The sequence below is a fragment of the Chelonia mydas genome, chromosome 8 (genome assembly GCF_015237465.2).
Source record: "Chelonia mydas isolate rCheMyd1 chromosome 8, rCheMyd1.pri.v2, whole genome shotgun sequence".
Taxonomy (NCBI): domain Eukaryota; kingdom Metazoa; phylum Chordata; order Testudines; family Cheloniidae; genus Chelonia; species Chelonia mydas.
The window spans coordinates 15,245,795-15,268,830 of record NC_057854.1 but is presented as its reverse complement, the minus strand read 5'-3'; the positions used below and the strand labels follow the sequence as shown (position 1 = coordinate 15,268,830).

General features: G+C 36.2%; 1 protein-coding gene across 2 annotated transcripts in view; it reads right to left on the bottom strand.

Moving 5' to 3' along the window:
• The window catches only part of RAD50 (RAD50 double strand break repair protein), a 40,052-nt gene that overhangs the window by 2,889 nt on the left and 14,127 nt on the right, over nt 1–23,036 (bottom strand). For both annotated transcript variants that reach the window (XM_037906621.2, XM_037906622.2), the window contains exons 9-23: nt 22,239–22,432; nt 20,093–20,299; nt 19,048–19,230; nt 18,659–18,816; nt 16,354–16,529; nt 15,445–15,682; nt 13,518–13,707; nt 12,194–12,320; nt 11,680–11,873; nt 11,160–11,270; nt 10,480–10,572; nt 10,287–10,400; nt 9,306–9,433; nt 7,697–7,921; nt 362–447 (exon numbers count right to left, since the gene is read on the bottom strand). In XM_037906621.2, coding sequence (XP_037762549.1) covers nt 362–447; nt 7,697–7,921; nt 9,306–9,433; nt 10,287–10,400; nt 10,480–10,572; nt 11,160–11,270; nt 11,680–11,873; nt 12,194–12,320; nt 13,518–13,707; nt 15,445–15,682; nt 16,354–16,529; nt 18,659–18,816; nt 19,048–19,230; nt 20,093–20,299; nt 22,239–22,432 — 2,424 coding nt within the window. The remainder of the gene's footprint in view (nt 1–361; nt 448–7,696; nt 7,922–9,305; nt 9,434–10,286; nt 10,401–10,479; nt 10,573–11,159; nt 11,271–11,679; nt 11,874–12,193; nt 12,321–13,517; nt 13,708–15,444; nt 15,683–16,353; nt 16,530–18,658; nt 18,817–19,047; nt 19,231–20,092; nt 20,300–22,238; nt 22,433–23,036) is intronic.

Genomic DNA, 23,036 nt, shown 5'->3' with positions numbered 1-23,036 from the left:
GAATCTTTGACATTAGCAGGTTAATTTATACAAACAGGCAAAACTAAAGAAGCACGCTTAACCGGCACAAGTTTTTTCTTTGGAAGGATGTCTGAACTTTGGAAAATATGTGAAGAGAATGAATTACTTCTGATTAAACCAAACCATGGTTAACCACATAATTCTTTATTACTACTACACTCTGCTCACAGTCTAAAGGGGGACAGATGCAGATTCTGAAGAATGGCACCTTCTCTATTTTGATATCTTAGCTTTTTATATTTTGAGTACACAGTTTTTATTATAGAACATTCTATACCTACTAGACAGCACCTGAAGACTGATATCGATAAACTGAAACTACAAAAAATAATGTATGTACCTTGCCCTCTGTAGGTGCTTCGCCAAAGATCACGAATGATTTTGTTGATTTCTTCCATTTTCATGCTGTGAAATGTCATTATTGCTCTAAGAAAGGGTGAAAAAAACAGTCCATTTGCTTTGGGTGTAACTGTGCACTGCGGCTGACTGCAAGCTCCTTGGAGCAAGAACCACTTTTCCTTCTATGTCTTCTAAGCAAATAGTTGGTACTCAAATGCTCTTTAAAATAGTAATTTATAGTCGTGAGTGTAGCAGAAATATCTATACAATAAATACATTACAAACAAGTAAATATTCCCTCTCTTACGCAACCTCTTATTTTTTAATGTTAATATATTTTCATCTTGAGAGATGTTGGAGCAATGGAAGCAAAATTGTTTGTCTGCTCTTCTTAGGGCTTGTCTACATGGCAATTTACTGCACGGCAATCCAGGATGTGAATCTACAGCGCATCAGCTTGCCACGCAGCAGTACATTAAGCCACCATATTCTGGGACTTTTACTGCACTGTGGCTGTGTTCACATGAGATGGTACCACATGGCAAACTAGTAATACTGTAGCTTGACATCCTCACTTGAAGTGCAGTAACTTCCCATGTAGGCAAACTCTTACATGTGCATTCATTCACTGAAGAACAGGACTACTAACAACTTGTAATATAATCATAATTCACATGTAAAATCTACATTTCAAATCTTTACCAAAAAAATTGAAGGTTCCCCAAACCTGCAAAGCAACTGTGATTAAGTTACATTAGGGTTAGTAAGTTATGGTTAGCGTTAAAGTGGCAAAAATAAATTCAAAGTTATGGGTGCACCACATTTTAAAAAAAATCTCAGTTAACTTTCACAAAAATGACACCTGTTTAAGATTCCGAAAGTTATGAGCTATATAGACTTAGGCCCTGACCCTGGAAACTCTTATGCTGGTGACTATCTTTACATATGTAAGTACCCTCACTGAGTTCAATATATGAAGTTACTCAAGTGCATACATGTTTGCAGAATTGGTCTTTTTTGGTTTCTCCTTCAGAAAAATGAGATCACAACTATCATAAACAGAGATCTGAAAGAAACTTTCTGTTCTAAATTTCTAGTTGCATTACCTTTTGGTTACAGTGCTTGATGTCTGTCATTCTGGCAGACATACCATGTCTACAGCTCAGATTCTTAGAGGGGTAATTTTTTAAAAGGATGGTGCTAATTACAATTTTATTAAACAGACAAACTCTTTTGTTCTTTTAGTATGTTGCTAACATTTAGTTTTTATTTATTTTTTTTATGAAAGGAACAGAATGTTGACAGTACAGAAAAAAAATAGCACTGCCTTTCACCTTTATGACTGATTCTACATAATGGTTCAGATTTTCAAAGAAATGCAGGGAATTTAGCTATTCATTTAAAATGAACAGAGATGTGTGGCTAAGTATCCTAGACTTTGAAAATCTCAATCAGTATTTCTAAATATTGAAGCACACAGGTAATTCTTATGCACTGATTTGCAAATCATCCAATACTTAGGCACAACAGGAAGGCAAAGGGATATCATCAAGGATGGTGGGCTTAGAAAATCCCAGAAAGACTTCTCAGCCATGTCTTGCTTCGCAGGCACACATATATATGCATGTGACAGAGTGTGCATATACATGTCGTTATACCTCCTGCCCCATTCTATCCATTTATTGCAGGTACTGAAATTTACCAAAGTCCTACTTTTGAAGCACTCAGATATTTATTGTATACAGCTTGTCTGTATACAAAAATAAAGCAGACTAGCAGAGTGGGAAATGACACCATGTGCAAACAGAATGGTATTTTAAGTCACATTTAGGGATTTGTCAGTCTTGCAAGTGAACCTTGTAATAATTTTGTCTTCCTTCACTAAAAATGTCCATCTTTATCAAATTTAAAAGCACAAATATGTCTTCATTTTTAAAAACACAAATAAAATAAAATCCTTTTAGAAGTGAACAAGATCTGGCAAGAGACTAATGGACATCATATAACATACCACAATCAAAGAACATCTGAAGCTTGGGCTACATTCAGTATGCACTGTAGAGTTTAAAATTATGGATCAGTCACTAGGCAAACTCGTAGGCACTGACTACAGTGGAATGAGCAAGCAACCCTATACCAACACATGATGGTTCACGATCCCTGCCTCTTAGCCCAGCCGAAGTGTATATTAAAAACGATAAGAACATGCAAATTAAAATAAAAATGAAAACATGGTTGCAACAGAAGAAAATTTTTTTAACTCAGTCATCTCCTTTTATTTTGACAAATTCTCATTCTTTTGGACAAGACTGGAAAATCACTAATGTTAGAGGGCCAAGAAAAATATTTAAAACTGGACAGATATTTGATTGTTTTGGTTTCTATCTCATAAGGATGGAGAAGCAAAGCTTGGCAGAACATTTTTTTAAAAAAACAACAACAGAGGTTCAATTTAGATATATGTTTCATACATTCATAAATTTTAAGGCCATGTTGGACCGTTATGATAATCTAGTCTGATGTTATTAGTAAGGCTATGAAATGCCCAGATATTTAAATAGCAGGGAATGGAAGAGGTGAGATCTGAACTCCTGATCTTTTGGCTCCCAGAGCACTGAACCTTCCCCTAAACTAAACAGTATTTTTAATGTACAGTCCCTTATAAATTCTAATAATTTTCCTCACAGAGAAAAGTTATAGTGCAATACTTCCCTGTGGCAACTCTTTTGACCAAACAACAATCTTTTCTGTCAAGGATTTCTTAATTCACACTATTATTTATTTGTTCTTATCTTTGTCTTGTCTTATAGTGTATTTTAAAACCTGAAGTAATTTCAGAGATTTTGCGAGTATCTATCTATCTTGGTGTTATATACTGTTGCCCATCAGCATAGTATCTGAGTACCTACAAAGTAAAACCAATGGCAAAAGCGAAGTCAATAGCAGATTTAATGTAATCTCTGACATGTTTCCCTTTTCAAGGCAAAACCTCTGCTTGGGGTAGGTGGATGGGTTTTTTCCTTTGGTTTTTTAGATATTAGTAGTTTCCTTTTTATTATTATTGTTGGTAGGAGTTTATTCGGTGGAAGGGAACGTCAGATTAGTGAGCATCATTCTTATGGTGGGAAGGCTTTTTGTATTAATAGTCAAAAAGGATAAAAAATAAACTTGGGTCTTTGGTTGACATGTATATAGAAATGTGTGCTCTTTTTCTCCCTTCTAGCTAGAAAAAGAAACATTTTTGCCCCTTTAGTATTTTGAAGGGGTTAGGCTTCAAAAGTCAACTCAGGCACTCACTCTGCAGTCAAGAAGTCAAGTCAATAATATGTTGGGCTTTGCAGGTAGCAGGTATTGAGGGGAGATAGAATCATAGAATATCAGGGTTGGAAGGGACCTCAGGAGGTCATCTAGTCCAACCCCCTGCTCAAAGCAGGACCAATCCCCAATCAAATCATCCCAGCCAGGGCTTTGTCAAGCCTGACCTTAAAAACTTCTAAGGAAGGAGATTCTACCACCTCCCTAGGTAACGCATTCCAATGTTTCACCACCCTCCTAGTGAAAAAGTTTTTCCTAATATCCAACCTAAACCTCCCCCACTGCAACTTGAGACCATTACTCCTTGTCCTGTCCTCTTCTACCACTGAGAATAGTCTAGAACCATCCTCTCTGGAACCACTCTCTGTAATCAAGAGTAGTATCTTCTTGATTACAGAGTGCAGAGGACTCTTTCCTCCCTTCTGGCTCTACCAAGAATACTGTTTCAATCATTTGGAAATGCTTAATTCTACTAATAAATTCCACCCACCTTGTTCTACAGTAGTAAAACTGACATAAGAACTTTATTAATCCTATATTTCATTTGAACCCCCCACCTAATAATATCAAACATATGTTTTTTATGTTGAATCATTTCTTTTTTTGACATTGAACCAAAGACCTGTAAGAAGTAAGCCCTGAAGGAAAGATGCATTTTTGAGTTGACCTTTAAACAGAAAGCAGTGCTCAACCTGGTGCTTTGCTATAATATCAGATAAGAACATGGAAATAGAAGTAGATTGCTGGCTCACGTCATTTGCATGAATGTTTCTTTTTTCCTTTTTTAAACTGGGGCAATAAAATGTACTATTTTAAAAAACTATTTTTCCCACCTGCCCATCAACAGAAACATTCTCTACCTCTTGTTGGGATATACAAAATTCCCAATGCCATTAATAGGAATTGCTAAGCATGAATGTAGGAAAAAAACTTCAAAACATTCTCAAGGACTTAGGAATTTGTTACTCATCAATATTTATTACCAATCTTCAAATTTCAAAACAATAAAACTATGTAAAATCTTACAGCGAAACCTTGACAACACAAAAGTGCACACACAACCTTCCCAGCCTACATGTAGAGATTTCAAACTCTGACCATTAGAGGCAACATTTCTTCTCACTGATTATTGTAGATTACCAATAAGTGATGCTTATCTGTTTTTTCTTGAAATTACATGACTGGATTTCCTGTATTGCCTTAAACAGACACACAATAGAATCTATACTATGCAAGTGAGTTCTGAACTCTAAAAGGGAAACCTGCAGGGGAATTCCTGGAGAGCACGTCCATTTAGGTTGCAAGGTAAAAATTTAGTGTGCAAGGCTGCACACTAAATTTCAACATTCACTATTTAATGAATTTTGGAGAGGCTTATAGTGGAATATTAACAAATCTTTAACTGAAATTAATTTTTGTAGTAATAAAATTACTTCTATTACACTAATTTCATATTCTGAAAAAAATTTACATGTAAAGAAAGTATACTTTCACTGAAAATCAACCTTTGAACACCGCAGAAAAAACACGAGGTAATATGTACTGAATACAACTGTAATAAATTTAAATTTTAATTCTTGTTCATCACAATATATAACCATCTCTGGTTAAGTCATTATCAATGGAGGACTAACCTTTATACATCTGCAGTGCATCCATAAAAGACTAATATAATTGTGATAATTTACTATAATATGTTATGTAGCATAATATTAGCCCCAAAGTGTGCTCTCTGTGTCTCTAAATCTTTGTAAAATACAGAAGACACTAAAGAATATTTGTTGTAGTTTAAATTCCATTGTAAAACAAACATATAGAATACCTTTACTGATGAAAAATTGTAAGCCCAGTAGAAAGGAAAACTAGTTTATTGCTTTTAAAAAAAAATTATGGAGGAAAAACAGTCCCCAACAGCTTGCTTTATCTTTACATTCATTTAACATAGGCCCTGGGCATGAAGCCATAAGCCCTTAGGAAACTCCAACTAGTACAGAATGCTTCATCACATCTCTTCAGGAGTATGAGCTACCACAAGCACATGTAACCTGTTCTCCACTCTCTATGCTGGTTTCCCATAGAATATCAACACCAAGTTCTCAATCCTTATCTGCAAGGTGCTCAATAGCCTAGGCCAGCTGAGCGTATCAAAAAGATCAACTAAAGCTTTGGAACGAAGACTGCGATCAACAGTTCTGCTTCTTGGGGACAATGGAGCTTTCTACCAGAAGAGAAAGATCTTCTGTGCAAGAGAAAAGTCTTTCTTGAGGAGGTCAATCTGAGACTTGAATGACAGGACGTAAGGACTCCCACAGGAAGTAAGGACCATCACAAACCTCACCACACTCTACTCTAAGGAGCACTTGTTCAATCTTTTCTTCTCTAACAGAAAACACAGCACGTACATTAAAAAACCCTCAAACCCCTCCAAGTCAAAACACTACACTGCACACACAATTCTCCACTTGGTATGAGACAGAGTTAGAGAGAGCAAAGCACTTGTGACAAATGCTAATCATATTGCTTAGTGCGTGACTAGAAGGTACTAAGATACTATGGTAATGAAGGTAGTACAAGAACTTATATAGAAAAGAAGAGGAAAAAATGGGTGTGATAACCAAATTCCACCGTGCTCATAACTGTTACTTTTGACTTTTTGTCTTTTGGGGCTAAATGAGAGAAAAACTGCAGAAAGAAATCCCTGATTATCCATAACACAGTTATACCTTGTGTATCTTTATTGAGTCGAAAGTTTACTCCCTCCCCATTCCCCCCGTAAAAAAACAGTGTGAGGCGTGCCAATGATCAGAGGGAGTGATAAGAAAATGAAAATTCTGTGTGACTCTCCTTATACAGTTTCCTAAAAAATTCCTTTATGTGGGAAAGGGTCTATAGGAGAACACGACAATCTGCATGGAGACCCTGTGTTTCCACACCACCTTTGGATCCTCCTCTGGTTCCCAGACAACTCTGCTGCTAGGGAACAGTGCTGCCTGGGTTACCTCTGCCTTTAGCTTCCCTGGGGAGCCCCATGAACGTGGGTTTCATAGCACGGAGAGAGTTCTACACAAAAGGCCAACAGAATGATCCTGTATTATCGTTTAGGTTCAGCAAAACTGTCCAGTGAATGAATATAATGATATGAATCTTCTCCCATACCTCCTAACATGTACATCCAGACCCAAAGAGTTTCTCTAAAGAACTGGGAATGAAATGGGTCTGAGAGGGTTAGGAAGACAACTTTGTTATGACTTAACTGGTTCAGCTGGATTGCATACATGAAAATGGAGTGGATGACATGATGACAGATATACCTTAATTTCTGGGGACATTTTAATGGTTCCAATCTTGTGCAATGTGCTGAATTATTTTCTTCATTAATAAAATTTGTTTTAAGAAAATGCAGCTGTCTTCATCCTATCTTCTAGCTATAAAGAAGTTCCGGTTGCAAGTTTTCAGGATAAATATTATAGAACCATTTAAAAAGAAATACCTCATATTTCTATAGGAACTTTAAACTTAAATAACTGATTTTATATCAGGGAAAGAATCATGGTATTTTTCAAGAATGTCAAGAATTTTTAAGAATTAATTTACTCACTATTTTGAATTTATCCTGGAAAGCTTGAAATTGAAAGCTGTTTCCATACCAAAACTCTTCCCTTTCCTGTTGTGTTCACCAATGGTTTGTTATACACTATTGTTCCTAAGCGTACTATATGAATAATTAAATTGAAGAATTTGCTTTGATCAAAACCTAACCAGTTCTGACCCAGTCAACCTTGGGCTTGACAATGTCTTTTTAAAATTACATCTCGGGAGAAAAGAATATTGATCAGACTTTTTTTTCCCCCAATAGCTACACATGATAAGTCAGCTTTAGTGGCATAGTTTGCACTGCAAAAGATAATATTGCATTTCAAAAATTATTTTAGTTTTAGGCTCATGAGAGAGGTGTGTGATGTTTCTAAGTGTAAAACAGTCTCTAAACGTTTAGGGAGTGTCATCATATTAAAATACTCACTTATCAAGTGCCTTGTAGTACATGTCTAGGTCCCTGTTTACCAGCTCTGTTGTTCTCATAACAATCATCATTTCTCTGTACTTTTCCTCAGCATCTTTGAACTGAGATTCTCGAAGCTCTTTCTTAAACCGAATGATCTCTTCCTCAAATCCATGCTGCCGACCTAATGCCAAACTGTGATTTCTTTTCAAATCCTCTATTTTCTCCTCCAGACGTTGTCGTTCACTGTCAAGTAAGAGAGGAATCAAGGTATATTATGTGTTCTGCATTTAAAGCTTCATATACAAAGAAGTCTTTAAAAAACAGCCCTACTTCCCTATTTATGCCAGAAAGTAACATTTTGTATACAAACTTAAGTACTAGAAATTAATCCACCAGGCCTAAAGTATATTTATTGGTCTGAAAGTTGGAAGCGTACTATGGAAGTACATTTAATATTGGCAAAAAGTGAGAAAACATTTTTGATAAAATTTGTTTACAGAATAAATTTAAAGCCACTATCTAGTTAGAGAAAACAAATGACCAATGTTGGAGGCTGGAATGCTAGAAATATATAAAATAACTAGTCTGACGTTATGGACCTAATTATTCATGCTGCTCAGCAACAAGATTATTATTTTGATAATTTGTTAGGTGCCAATACTGCATTTGGCACTGTACTAACAAATATAAAAAATAGCTACTGCCCCAAAGAATATACAATCCCAAGGGATTAATACCAAAATTGCTGGAATCAATGGAAGATCTGCCATTGGCTTTACTGCAAGCAGGATTGAGCATGAAAAAAAAGACATGAAGACAAGATATACTTGTCTGGAGAAGTGAATTAATTCCCCACCCATTGATTGGAATTATAATGGAAAAATCATTGAAACCATTCAATGTGCAGCAACAAGAAAGAGGGCAAAGATACTCTCCCTAGCTACATTTTTTAAAATGAGACAATCATACGTGACATTTTAAATTTCATATTACAAAACTATCGGAAAAGATGCCCTGCTCATAAAATATTAAGCTGTATTAGACGTGTTATATAAAAGTGGTGGTATTGTTATTTTATAATTCTATCTGAAATGCTACTTGCAGGATTGGTTGCCACAGTAGTCACAAAGTATATATGATTACATTGGGGTTAGATCCTGCAAACACACGTGAGTGACTACTCGTATGAGGAGTCCCACCAACATCAAATGGACTTATGCACGCGTGTAACTTCACTCATGTAAGAAGTGTTTGTAGGATTGGACCTTTGGAGATTTTGTAAAGCAGCAGTCCTCAAAACTATGGTTTCTGGAATATTTGCTGATCAAAATAACAAAAATTTGCTGGCCTTCCTCTTAATTCCCACTACTAAATGACACACAAAAAGACAGGAAAATATTTAATGTACTTTTAATTAGCACCACTTTTTAATTTAAGCAATTAGCTTATGCTATAGTTGACACAGGGATTTTACGCAAGCATGAACTTGGAGGGGAAGTGGTCTGTGTGAGTGGAGGAAAGGTTGTCCATGAAACAATTCTTTGTTAAGATGTGATCAACTTCTTGAAAATGCCCGCTTAACATTTAAGATGTTATTTTTTTTTAAAAAAAGATAAGATACCCCTACTTTTTCAGCTGTGGAACTTTCATTTCCCCCATCTCCTTCAAATTTTGCTTTCGTTCTTCTTCAACTTCTTTTAGCTCTTCATTTCTTTTTCTTAAGGTAAGGTTATCCTCTAGCCATCTTTCCTGGATCTAAAGTCAAATAAAGTCAAGCGGTTTAACAGATTAATGCATTTTTCAAATTCCATGTTTTTACAAAAAACATAACTTTCCACAACTAAATGAAAGCTTTTGATTATTTTAATCAATGGCTCTGGACAGATAAGTCATCGGAGATGAAATTTTCCATGAACCATGTATGCCTCAAAATGCCTTTAGGCATTACAATGAATATTATTAATAATAAAATATCAGACATGCCGGTGGGATTTTTGCTTGCAAATAAATAAAATTTAGGTGTCACAATAATACTTTATTCTGATTAAACACATAGCATAGTGGAAAAAATGGGATAAATCCAATCTCATGCTTGAGAATATACGTAGTATTTGTTAAATACACCATCAAAGAATTTCAAGTATTGAAAGAGCACAGGTACAAGCTAATAAACAGGTTCAGGAGTGACTAGTTGCTTCTGATGCCTTGATTTCTGGGTATCCTTAAAGGGCCCTCCTACTCAGAAGGCTCTAGACACAAAATTACTAGTCACTTCTGAAAATGTAGGCTGTTAATTACACTATATACTTATCTCTTTTGGACTACCACGTAAACTGAACATTACAGACCCCACTTTTCAAGAATGCATCTACTTTAGAATGTGTAAATCTTGCAATTTTTTGGGCTGATACATGGTAATTATTCTCACTAAGGTCCTGATCAGGCAAATTGATCTATGTGGGAAGACCCTTGTGCCAGCGAAGGTCACTCCTGAGTCACCGCAGTTCTGCCTGGGTGCTAGGGACCACCTGCCTGGACCCACCTACAGGATCAAGGCCTAAGCATTCAGTATATGCTCTATCATAAACCAAGACGAGTCGGAACCTACCTTCTGAGTATCAATGTCTTGTCTAATTGTTCCCATTTCTTTATTTATTTTTTCTTTCTGTTTCTCACAGTCAGCTAGTTGAGTTTTTACTTCATCAAGTTCACACTCTTTTTGCTACACAAATAGGAAATTTTGTTAGTTTAACAAAAAATAAAGTTTAAGAGTATTTTTATTCTCTTTATTATAAAATTACCTTTTTATAGTCTTCTTTTCCTCCCTGAATATATTTCTCAATTTCTTTCACATAGTCATGGATATTTTTAACTTTCTCTTTGATCTCATTTATCTGTGGAGAAAAGTATCTAATGAAATATAGGTTTAGGTCTAAGAAATATATATACTTCACAGAACTGCATAAACTTTAAGTACAGAACATTTTCAAAGTGCAGATCATTATCATAGCTAAAGTTTACTTTGCTGTGAAACCATTTAGTTTTTAAAAGCCAAGTATAATCCAGTTTCTCTCACATTAGCATATTTTTCAAAACACATTAAAATGTTATATTTTCTAGCAGATTGATGCATAATTATTTTTACTGACTGTTGTTACACAGAGCTTTTTTCCCCTAACAAGGCTATTTATTATATTACTACATTTTATTGATTTTTAATTAATTGTTGTCAGAATTATAAAGTAGCCAGGTGCTTTGGCAATGAGTACCAATATAAATTCTAAACAATCTCACGCATCTAATAGGTTGCTTCACATTAATCTTCTACTATGTAAATCCACCACAATTCTCAACAAGGCAAACTTCCTGATGACAAAGGCCCTGCACCTTCGTCTAAAAGAGTGTGTAATTTTAATTGACTGAATTTCTACTATCCCAACAAGCAAAATATATTTTACTAACATGTGATAAGTAGTCTAACCTTCTCTTGTGTTATTTTGTTACTTGTGTTCTTTTTGTTGATTAGATCTACTCTCTCCCGCTGAAGTTTTTCTAAAGTTGCTTCCAAAGGAAATAGCTGATCCTTCGCCTCCTGGGGGAAAAAAGGCCAAGATGCTTAATTTCCATTAGAAATCCATTCTTATCTTCTCAATGCCTTAGAGATTGTTTCATGTTATTGCTTCTAAAATTGTGAAAAAAAAAAAACATGCATGAATGTGAACAGACCTGGTTTTTCTGTGACCTGGAATGTTTTTTTAAGGAAGTATGTTTATTTTTTCAGGGTTAATGAAATTGTGAATATGCCGATAAAGCAAGTGCTATAGGTCCCCAAATTTATATGGTGGCAAAATAAAGATGAGAAATTTAAAAAAAAAACCTTAATTTCCATGATAACTGATAATGTTAAAATAGGACAAAGTTAATCCTAGCGTACCCCAGTTAAATTAAATATTTAACAGTATTTCTGCAAAAGTAAATAAATTACTATTGGATTTTCTTACTTTGATCTCTCTGTATAAAGACTGAACCCCAGTGGACAATTCTACAGTCTGATCTTCCAGTTGTTGTCGACGCTGCATATTACTGGAAATTTGTAGCTTCTCTGCTTTAAGTTCATTCACTGTACTCTTTAGCTGCTGGATCTGAGTCTGCTGGTCCTGTTTAAGTTTTTGATTTAACTCAATTTTACCAGTAACTGTAGAAAAATAAATTAAAAAAAAACCCCACATTTAATCAACCTTACATTAACCAAAACACCTTTTACTCTGCACTAACTGAAATCTTACTCTTAGTATCAGATGACAGATCATAACACACAAAACATTCCAATGAAAAATGAGAAGCAGTATGCCTGACATAAGATTTCATTAAAAGATCTTAAATAATCAACTATTGCTTTAAAACATTAAAAATATAAATAAGCATATACTTTAAAATACAGAGTTTTAAAAAGTTACTTTCAATATTCAAAATGCATAGTGGCTGGGAAACTAACAGTTTAATTCTATGATTTACCTGTATCCCACAGGTGTTTTTTTTCTTGTTTTTCCTGGCTTACTTGTCTAACAGTTCGACCTAAGTCTACCCCTTGCAGCTTATTGGCCTGCTGGGCAATTTTTCGTTCAACATCCCTTAGATCAGTCTGAAAATAACAGGAAAAAACGTTAAGATTTTTGTACTGTTGACTGCTGTATTTAATAACTTTAAGAAAACAATCTTGCACTTATACTACTTCAAATTCAGAGCAGCTTATACTAAAAAATGTGTTTTAATCTAAAATGTACTATTTTTAAAACAAATGTACACATGGATGAGGTTATTAGAAATTGAGTTTATACTATAGACAAAATTTGCAAAGGGTTCTTAACGCAGATTCCAAAATTGCATAATTTATTTTGAACACCTAAATATTCTCAAATTCAGAACTTCAGATGTGCACGGGAAAACAGCATTCACACAAAGGTTTCTATCTGAAAAATTCAGGTGTGTAAAATAGATGATGTAATTTTGTAGTCCATTTTATTAAATTAGGCACAATTGTAAAAGCTTACACTTAAGGTCTGTTGAGACAAAGAAAGGAAAAATGTAGCCAGAGTAATAAATATATAATGATGCATTCAGAACTAAGGGAATTTTAAATCAGTATGATCAACATGACTTACTTCAAATCATACCGGGTGCAGAAGTATAGACTTTATTTCCTGCCCATTTGACACCTTTAAACACTGTGCCACGGTTTGACACAGCTGAAACTATGTCAGCTATTGTATTGTTTTTTTTAAAAATCAGTCAGAGTTAGGAACATTCTTGAATTTATCTTCTCTTATTCAGTGCTGCATGAATATTTTCACCTAATTATGAGGCAAATGCTGCCCCCACATGTATGTGGATGGAGCTATAACAAATGGGCAATATTTGGAGAGGCACATAGTATGAAGCCCAGATGCAGGAAGAGTTGGAATAGAGTGGCAGAAGGTTAGGGCTGTAAAGGACAGTTCAGTTACTAATTAAGAGTAGCTTCCAAAGTGATTGTGTTCCCACTTGGAGAACACAGGAAAAAGATCTTTCCCCTACTTCCACCATGGAGTTCTACAAACCCAGTGATGCTTGTGAATTGTTTGTAAAGCACTTTAGTATCCTCTGAAATTAAGGGCACTATACAAGTATATAATATTATTATCACCCAAAACTTATAAGTTTGGTATTACTTTTTTTAAATCCTTTTTTTCCTCTATTGGCTTTGAGATTCTTCAACATTTCGAGGCACCGTGATGGACTGCATACCAAGGTAGCACTAAGGGAGTGTTATTTTATTCATTAATAAATCTAGTAAACTTACCTGATACCTTTCCATAAGTGTTATATCTTGTAAACATGCTTTGGCACTTTCCTCCTCAGGCATAACTGTACCTAAGAGAGTTTCCTGTTCTTCTACATCATTCTTTAGGCGCTGAATATCTCGGTTTACATTCTGTAGCTTGTTTCTTAAGTCTGGTATGTCCTTTTCTTTAAGTTCAGCTATGGTCTGCCTTAATATAAAATATAAATCTATAATAACAATTGCCCATTTAAAAATAGTAGCTTAAGTTCAATATAATGGGTAATTTGTGCTATGATTTAGAACTGGAGCAGATGGAACTGTTTTATAGAAATTGTCACCTACTGAAACCTGCCTATCTGGTCATCTCATTCATCAACCTATGGTAACAGATCCTATCCTTTCAGTCAGCTAAGATCAGTTCAAAGCCAAGAAACCTTATCAAAGCAATGTGCTCATGCTAGTCTCAGATCTTACAGAAAACAACTATACAATACTACCACCTTGTGAAGAAAAAGCATCTCAGCTTTTTATATTGTGTATTCCCCCCCCGCCCCTGCCCTTACACACTAAGTCCCATGCAACCCTGAGCTAACCAGACTCTACCAGAAAACAGGCTCCCAACATTTCTTGAACTTGGAGATCCTTCACGTCTGCAAAATTCATGCGTTTTCCACCCCAACCCCAAATCTTGTTGGTACTGACATGAATGCTAAACTTTTTTTCAGTTTTGTTTTGGGAGAGTGGGGAGAGAAGAAAAGGAGAGTAATTCAAAGTGCCCTGTGTGATACATTTTTCCCAGTTGAAAAGATGCAGACAATTTTGAAGCAAGGAGAATTAATCTTTGTAGAGAGATCTGCAGGGATCCATCTGGTGATTTTTTTTCAACATTAACTGCTATCTGGTGCCAACTGGTAAATTTCAAAGACAACAACAATTAAACTGCTCCTTAGAAATATCTAATGTCAAGGGATAAAATTCAATCCATGCAGGGATGGGGCTCTCAAACTGGTGGTCGGGACCCCTCAGGGGGTCATGAGGTAATTACATGGGGGGTCGCGAGCTGTCAGCCTCCACCCCAAACCCCACTTTGTCTCCAGCATTTATAATGGTGCGAAATATATATATAAAAAAGTGTTTTTAATGTATAAGGGGGGTTGCACTCAGAAGCTTGCTGTGTGAAAGGGGTCACCAGTACAAAAGTCTGAGAACCCCTGGATTAGCAGTATACGGATACAAGGATGGATTCCAAAAAAGGCAGGAAAACACACACACACACACACACACACGAACCTCAGCAATACAGAGGTACTGGGGACCCACTAGGATGTCCCCGCAGATCCCAAGTTCAGAGCTTCTCCTCCAGAAGGTCTGAATTCACAAAACCTTCTCAGAAACGGAAAGATTAATAAAAATAATTGATTTATATCTCCTCTAACAAAATGTTTGTAAAACGGTGAGCTTGATTCACAGTTTGTTTTCAGCAACATAGCCTCTGCTTCAGCACTTATGGCAAACATATTTAACATGAAGTAGAATGAAGACATTTTAGTGACAGCATAAATAATTTCACCATTTTAATTATATAGATGTTAAAAAGTGAAAAAAAAAAATGAAGGATTTTTTATACTGGACATGACCACTGAAGAAGCAACACTTAACCAATTCCTCTGCCTAACCCTCAACAGAAATGTGAAAGTACTGGAATTGTCAAACATATAGTACAGTCTAAACGGAGTAGAGGACAAAGCTCTTGGTTATTATATATTGATGTAATGACACTTTCGAGGGTTAGTGTTTTGAGAGTTGAATTATCTACTTCCAAAATATTTTCCTCACGTTTATCCTTGTTCTTTGTAACGCTCAGAAACTATCATCATTTGGAATAATATGATTCCTTTTAAAAGTGTGTAACAAGAGGTGCAGTATACTCTGCATGGTACCTTACCTTATTGGTTTAAGCCCCATCATTTCATCACGCTTCTTTTCTCTTCTTTTAAGCTCAGACTCTGTTGACTTCAGTTTATCTGGAGCAAGACGTAACTTGGACTGCAGATCGCTAATTACATCTTGCAGTTCTGATTCTGTTTGAAAGACCCTCTGACAAACTGGACAACATGACTGGTTCTCATCTGTCAGCTGTGTAATAAACTGTGAATAAACTGCTGTGGCTCCAGCAAGCATAGCTGTTTTTAAAAGAATAAATTAAAGTTTGTCAATTAAAGCAGTGAATAACCAAATCTGCAACAATAATTTGTAGCACTATAAAAGAAAACAAAGTTGAAATCTGTGAAATTAACAGAACAATGGAATATTTTAGCTTAAATTGCTCTCTCTTGAATAAATGAATTGTGAAAGTGACTGTAATTTTCTTTGAATACTACCAGACTCTTCTGCTAACATTAGGCACGACGAGCCATGTCTATGGCCAAACAGCAGCTGCTAGTTTGCACCGTTTGTATAGCTGGCAGATCCAGGTAGTGGAATATTCTCCCAGCTTTGACACAATCCAGGATCAGGACCTACATATTTACTACGTCAAAGTAGTTATTAGTAAATTTATAAGAATGAAGTAATAAGGTAACAAATTCACTGAGATAACGAAAATGTTTTCGTGGCTGTTTACATGCAATATAGAAGTAAAAGAATAAAACTAAGGAAAACTGATTTTAATTTTATTCTTAAATGTGGCACCTTCAGGTTGGGCCTTATATAAAATTTTATATTAACTATTGCTCATCTCACAAATAAAGATAAGGACCAACTACTCCATATAACAGGCAGTATTACTGTCTTAAGATTTGGAATTTAAATTTAAAAAGAGCTTAGAAAAAAGTGAAGAAATACATAAACTTACCTCGCTGCTTTGAAGTCTTTTCAATTTCATCCTGAAGTTTGTACAGATCACTATCAAAATCTTGGCTTCCACAAACATCAAAAAGTTTGTCTTCATAATTGGACAACTGCTCTTCTTTTTTTCTTAACTCAATACTGGTATGATTTTTATTTTGTTCTGCTGAAGCTAGTTCTTTGCTGAAACAGGAATGTGTGAATTCTTATATTAAAGAAGGGCACCGAAACAAGCTTACAAACCATTATAGCCCAGAAACTATTAGGTTAGCTTGAATCTCAAATTCACATTGGACAAATTCCTGCTAGTTTTGGCTGAAAACCTAATCTATAAGGAATACTATAGCGAGAACAGGCGTTTGCATGGCACTGTTGTAGTCGGCGCCGCAAGATATTTACGTGCCAGATGTGCTAAAGATTCATATGTCCCTTCATGCTTCAACCACCATTCCAGAGGACATGCATCCACGCTGATGATGGGTTCTGCTCGATAACGATCCAAAGCAGTGCGGACTGACACATGTTCATTTTCATCATCTGAGTCAGATGCCACCAGCAGAAGGTTGATTTTCTCTTTTTGCTGGTTCTGGTTCTATAGTTTCCGCATCTGAGTGTTGCTCTTCTAAGTCTTCTGAAAGCATTCTCCATACGTCATCCCTCTCACATTTTGGAAGGCACTTCAGATTCTTAAACCTTGGGTTGGTTAGAAGTCTGACATTGGTACCTTTTTTGCGTTTTGTGAAATCTACAGTGAAAGTGTTCTTAAAGCGAACATGTGCTGGGTCATCATCTGAGACTGCTATAACATGAAATATATGGCAGAATGCGGGTAAAACAGAACAGGAGACATACAATTCTCCCCCAAGGAGTTCAGTCAAAAAATTAGTTAATGTGTTATTTTTTTAATGAGCATCATCAGCATGGAAGCACGTCCTCTGGAATGGCGGCCGAACAAGGAAGGGCATACCAATATTTAGCATATCTGGCATGTAAATACCTTGCAACGCTGGCTACAGAAGTGCCATGCGAACGCCTGTTCTCGCTTTCAGGTGACGTAAACAAGAAGAGGGCAGCATTATCTCCTGCAAATTGTAACACCAAACTTGTTTGTCTGAGCGACTGGCTGAAGTAGGACTGAGTGGACGTATAGTCTCTAAAGTTTTACATTGTTTTATTTTTGACTGAAGTTATTTTTGTACGTAATTTTACATTTGCAAGTTCAACTTTCATAATAAAAAGATTGCACTACAGTACTTGTATTAGGTGATTTGAAAAAATACTATTTCTTTTGTTTTTTACAGTGCAAATATTTGTAATAAAAAATAAAGTGAGCACTGTACACTTTGTATTCTGTGTTATACTGATTTCAATTACATTTGAAAATGTAGAAAACATGCACAAATATTTAATAAATTTCTATTGGTATTGTATTGTTTAACAGTGCGATTAATCGTAGTTAACTTTTTTAATCGCGATTAATTTTTTTGAGTTCATTGCGTGAGTTAACTGCGATTGACAGCCCTAATACTAACCCATTTTCTAAAAATATTTTGCACTGGCTTTTGGCTTAAGTATCCTTGTGAAAGGGGGCTAAGTTACATAAGCAAAAATATATTTGTTAGGAATTCTAAAATTAGACTGCTTCCTAACAGTTATAAACAAAGTCCATTACAGAACGTACCTGGTACGTGGATATTTCCAATATAAAAAAAATCAGACTTATATTATTGAATAAAACATTATTTTACAACCATAAGGGGATGAAACCCAAACCAAATTGTCATTCTATTCTTCAAGAAAAGTATATTTCTTGACTGATCATTATATTTCATGTTTCTGAATTTTGCAGTATCATTGAGTCTCAAATCTTATAACCAGATCTATATGGAGTCTCATGAATTTCAACTGGATTCTGCACAGCTATAAGGGGGTCTGTCAATATGTATCCCACTGCAGGACTGGGGCCTCAATAATTTTACAAACTGAAATTATGGGCTTGATATAGAGATTCCTGGGTGAGGTTTTTTAGCCTGTGTTATGCAGAAGGTCAGATTAGCTAGATTAGCATAACTAGATTAGATTAACTAGATTATACTATATAATATATATATATATAGATATAACTAGATTAGCATAACGGTCCCTTCTGACCTTATATATGCATTAATTTTAAGATGCAACAAACAATAATAAATCAAACAAGACATATCTGTAGTAAGGTAACAGAAACAATGGATTAAAATCTCCATCTTCAAAATGAACTAACTTCAGAAATTAATTCTGAAGCCAGAATCAAGCAAACGAATACTTACTTAAGTTGGGCAAGCTTGTCTCTTGTCTGATTAATCTCTCTAGTTTTAGCATGAAGCCAATCTTCAAGCTGTTTTTTGTTAGGAAAATATCCCAGCAATGAGGTCAATTCATCAATATGTCTAGATTTTATTTTTCTGATCTGCTCCTCTTTGTCCACCTTGGGGAACAAAATACTCTTAAAATATACTTTTCTATATTCACAAACTGTTATTTTATTCACTGTACTTATAAAGTTACATCTTTTTTCAAATGCACAATTTTTTATGCAATTAATGATGTAAGATTCTGATAAATAAACTGCTCCTCATAAAGCCTCAATGAAAGATATTAACTTCATGTACATTTCTTAATAAGGAAGATACTAGGAAAATCAAAAGAAATACGCTACTTTGTCTTTCCTCAACATATCCATTTGGGTGATTGTCGTGGTATGCAAGTTTAGCTGTTCCATCTCTTGATCCAATTTCCGAAGGACCTTGTCCAGGTTTGCTTTCTCATTCTGAAGTTTTTGTACCTCCAATTCAAGAGCTTCCACATTGCTGTTCTTCTCAGCCTTATCTAGTTCACATTCCTAAACAGAAAAATAAAATCAACCAAAGATTTATTTTTAAAATGTGATTTATAATTATGCCAATTCAAACAAGACTAATGAAGTCAGACTGATAATGAGACAAGAGGAAGGGATTTTCATTACTCAACAGTAATAACTCTGATGGATAAAGGAATGACAATTACATGATCGGAAAGGACTCCAGACAGAAGGATGAAGGCTATGAAATGGGGCTGTAAGTAAGGGATGTAAAACAAAGAAAAGAGGACATGGATGTTAAGACTCCAAAAAGGTTGTACAGCCTCCCCAACTGCTCATCTACTACCCTGATGGATGCTAACGTAAGAAGAAAAATGAGTTTTCATTCCCCTGTTAAGGTGCTAGATAGATAGAATATGGCTTCAATGTGCCTCATCCACATCCTGTTTGCTCTTTGCCATCCATTGAATGATAAAGTACACTTAAGAGTTTTACTTAAGGGAAAGACTATGTGGAGAAATTCCATGATGCATTAAATTCTTCAGCTATAAGCAAACAAGTACAAACATTTGGCTAAAAAGGCACAAGTAAGGAGGCAGCAATTAGACAACTTGCCTTTGAATAGGGATGGCTTGTTATAAGTTTATAACTGTGAAAATCATGGCACCATGTTCTTTTCAGGGTCCAAGAAAAATCATGACTGATTCCAACAAGTAAAATCTAGGTTACTTTCAAAGAACATGATATAGATTTCAGGGTTTTGGGGATGGCAGAGGTGATCAGGTTCTTTCATTATATCACTGCTGTCCGCATCTGCAATACTTGATGTGATCAAAAGCAACAAGACAACCAAATATGCTTTCTGTTGTGTATTTATTTAAATTATTCAAATAGAAAATCTTACAGCCTTGATGAGTTCCTGATCTAGTTCCAGAATCCTGTCTGAAGACTCCTCCAATTGATTCAGTTCATATTTCACATTCTTCAGTTCAAGCTGTTTGTTATTTTGAATGTCTGACTTCAGGTCAATGATTTTTTCCAGTCCAGTTTTCTTATCTCTTATTTCATCTATCTGTTTTTGTTTCATTGTTTCTTTTTCTGCAAATTCTCTCTGAACAAAGAAGCCATCAAAACAGTTACTAAGCAATTATCTACAGCTGAATTATTTTATACAAAGCCCCCTACAGACTTTTTTCTATAAGTAGATCACTATGACCATATTGGCACCTGTCTAATGCAACACACTGAAATATTTTGGAACAGTAATAGAGCTGGTTGGAAATTTTCCACCAAAATGTTTTTCTGTTGGAAAATACCAAGTCGTTGAAATCAAATCATTTTGCAGGAAAGTGTTGATTTTGACAAATCTTTTGACAGACACCAGGCAGGTTTTCAACAAAAACTTGCCTGGTTTCCCACCAGCTCATCTACCCACTTCCCTAGCTTGTCAGCAATTCACCTGGCGGAGAGCTTGGGAGCTGGGGATGCCTGAATGCCTGGGCAGCAAGCTTCTAAGCTGGGCAGCCCAAAGAACCATGTGTTTGGGGAGTCAGCCATCCTAGCAGGAGTCGGGCAGTCCTCTGAACAAACTGAAAAATTCCATTTCAATTCTCCTGATGTGGGACAAAAGTTTTTTTTCCAAAATTCAAAATTTTGCATAGGCAAGGAGGATTTTTTCCAGCCAATTCTAGACATTCATGTTAAGCAGAATTATTATTATTTGTATTACCATACTACCTAACATAGGTGCTGACTCCGTGGGTGCTCCGGGGCTGGAGCACCCACAGGGAAAAAAAATGGTGGGTCCTAAGCAGCCCCCCATCAGCACTTCCCCCTCCCCCCGATCCTCCTGCCTGCCAGCAGGCCCCGCCAATCAGCACCTCCGCATCCCTCCCATCCACAGCAATCAGCTGTTTTGTGGCGTGCAGGAGGCTGGGGAGAGAGGGGAAAGGGGGCAGCCTTGGGGACGGAACAGGGGCAGGAAGAGGCAGGGCAGAGGTGGTGCAGGGGCAGGAAGAGGCGGGGCTGTGGCATTGATGGAAGGGCTGGAGTGGGGGTAGGGCCTGGGGCAGAGCCAGGGGTTAAGCACCCACCAGCACAATGAAAAGTCGGCGGCTGTGCTACCTAGGAGCCCCAGTCATGGGTAAGAACACCACTGTGCTAGGCACAGTACAAACACAGAACAAAAAGATGGTGCCTTCCCCAGGGAACTTACAATCCAAGTATTAAATGTTTTTTCACTACTTTAGAGCTTATGATAAGTTACACTGTGTGTAATTTAAAAAAACAACAGCACCTGAACAATATAAGGTGTCCTTGCAAGGTCTTCCTGGCAGAAGCATCTTCTAATACCAAGCATACTCTAAAAACGGTTGACAACTGTGTGTATAATACTAGAATTGGAAAAATTGGAAAGAGTCCAGCGGAGGGCAAGAAAAATGATTAGGGGGCTGGAGCACATGACTTATGAGGAGAGGCTGAGGGAACTGGGGATGTTTAGTCTACGGAAGAGAAGACTGAGGGGGGATTTGATAGCTGCTTTCAACTACCTGAAAGGTGGTTCCAAAGAGGATGGCTCTAGACTGTTCTCAGTGGTAGCAGATGACAGAACAATGAGTAATGGTCTCAAGTGGGGGGGGGGGGGGGGTTGGTTAGGTGGGATATTAGGAAAAACTTTTTCACTAGGAGGGTGGTGAAGCACTGGAATGGGTTACCTAGGGAGGTGGTGGAATCTCCTTCCTTAGAGATTTTTAAGGTCAGCCTTGACAAAGCCCTGGCTGGGGTGATTTAGTTGGGGATTGGTCCTACTTTGAGCAGGGGGTTGGACTAGATGACCTCCTAAGGTCCCTTCCAACCCTGATATTCTATTATTCTAATTGTGAGATAAGGATTCATGTAATGGTAATGTAGGTCCCTTGTGAACACTTGACTAGGAAATAAAGAACATGACTTCTGATGACGCTACTGCTATCAAGTCACATGCATTATGAAAACAGATATTATGAGAATTAATTATGAGAATGCATAAAGCAAGGTGACAAAAATCTTACCATTAACTGACTGGCACTTTCTGCTTCTCTTTCTTGTCTCTCTTTCACAAGCTTGTGAAAACTGTTAATTTGCCTTTCATTAAAAGGTGTTCGTTCAAAACCATCTAATTCCAACAGTGCTGCCAAAGTCTGGATTAACGAATCCCTGGTTCGGATGTCCTGCTGGTGACGATCTGCTTGTAGCTGAAGACGACCTTCACATATGTTTGTACACACATGTGCGCACATACACACAAAAAAAATAAGGTTTACACATTTAGAAGTGTATACATCAAGAACATATGTTGCTTATATCTGATTATGTTCAATATGCAAATCACTTGGAAGGGATGTTTCTACTGAATTTTTTAAAATCGCATGCATCAATAACTGAATTTTAGCAGTTTCTATAGTTGAAGAGACTCTTAAAAGGTCTTTTTTTAAAGAAATATGTTTCATTTCTTATGTTACTAATGCCACTTTAGATTTATTAACACAAACAGTTTAGTTTACTTATCACTATTTATGCTAGCTGTTTACTTTTGAACTTCCCTTAGCTTGGACAATGAACATACGCTAATTAGGGTAACTTTTATTTTTAGTCAGGTCTGCTGTGCCCACATAGTTTCACACTAAAGGTGTGATGCTAAACTGATTTCATCAGGGCCACTTTTGTATGGATGCTAAAATAATTTACACATGACTTTTATTGGTTTAGCCTTCATTGGTAAATTGACAGAAACAAGCTACAGAATACAACCAGGTTTAAATCAATGCAGGTATGCCTACACAGTGGGTTGCAACAGTTTACCTAAATTG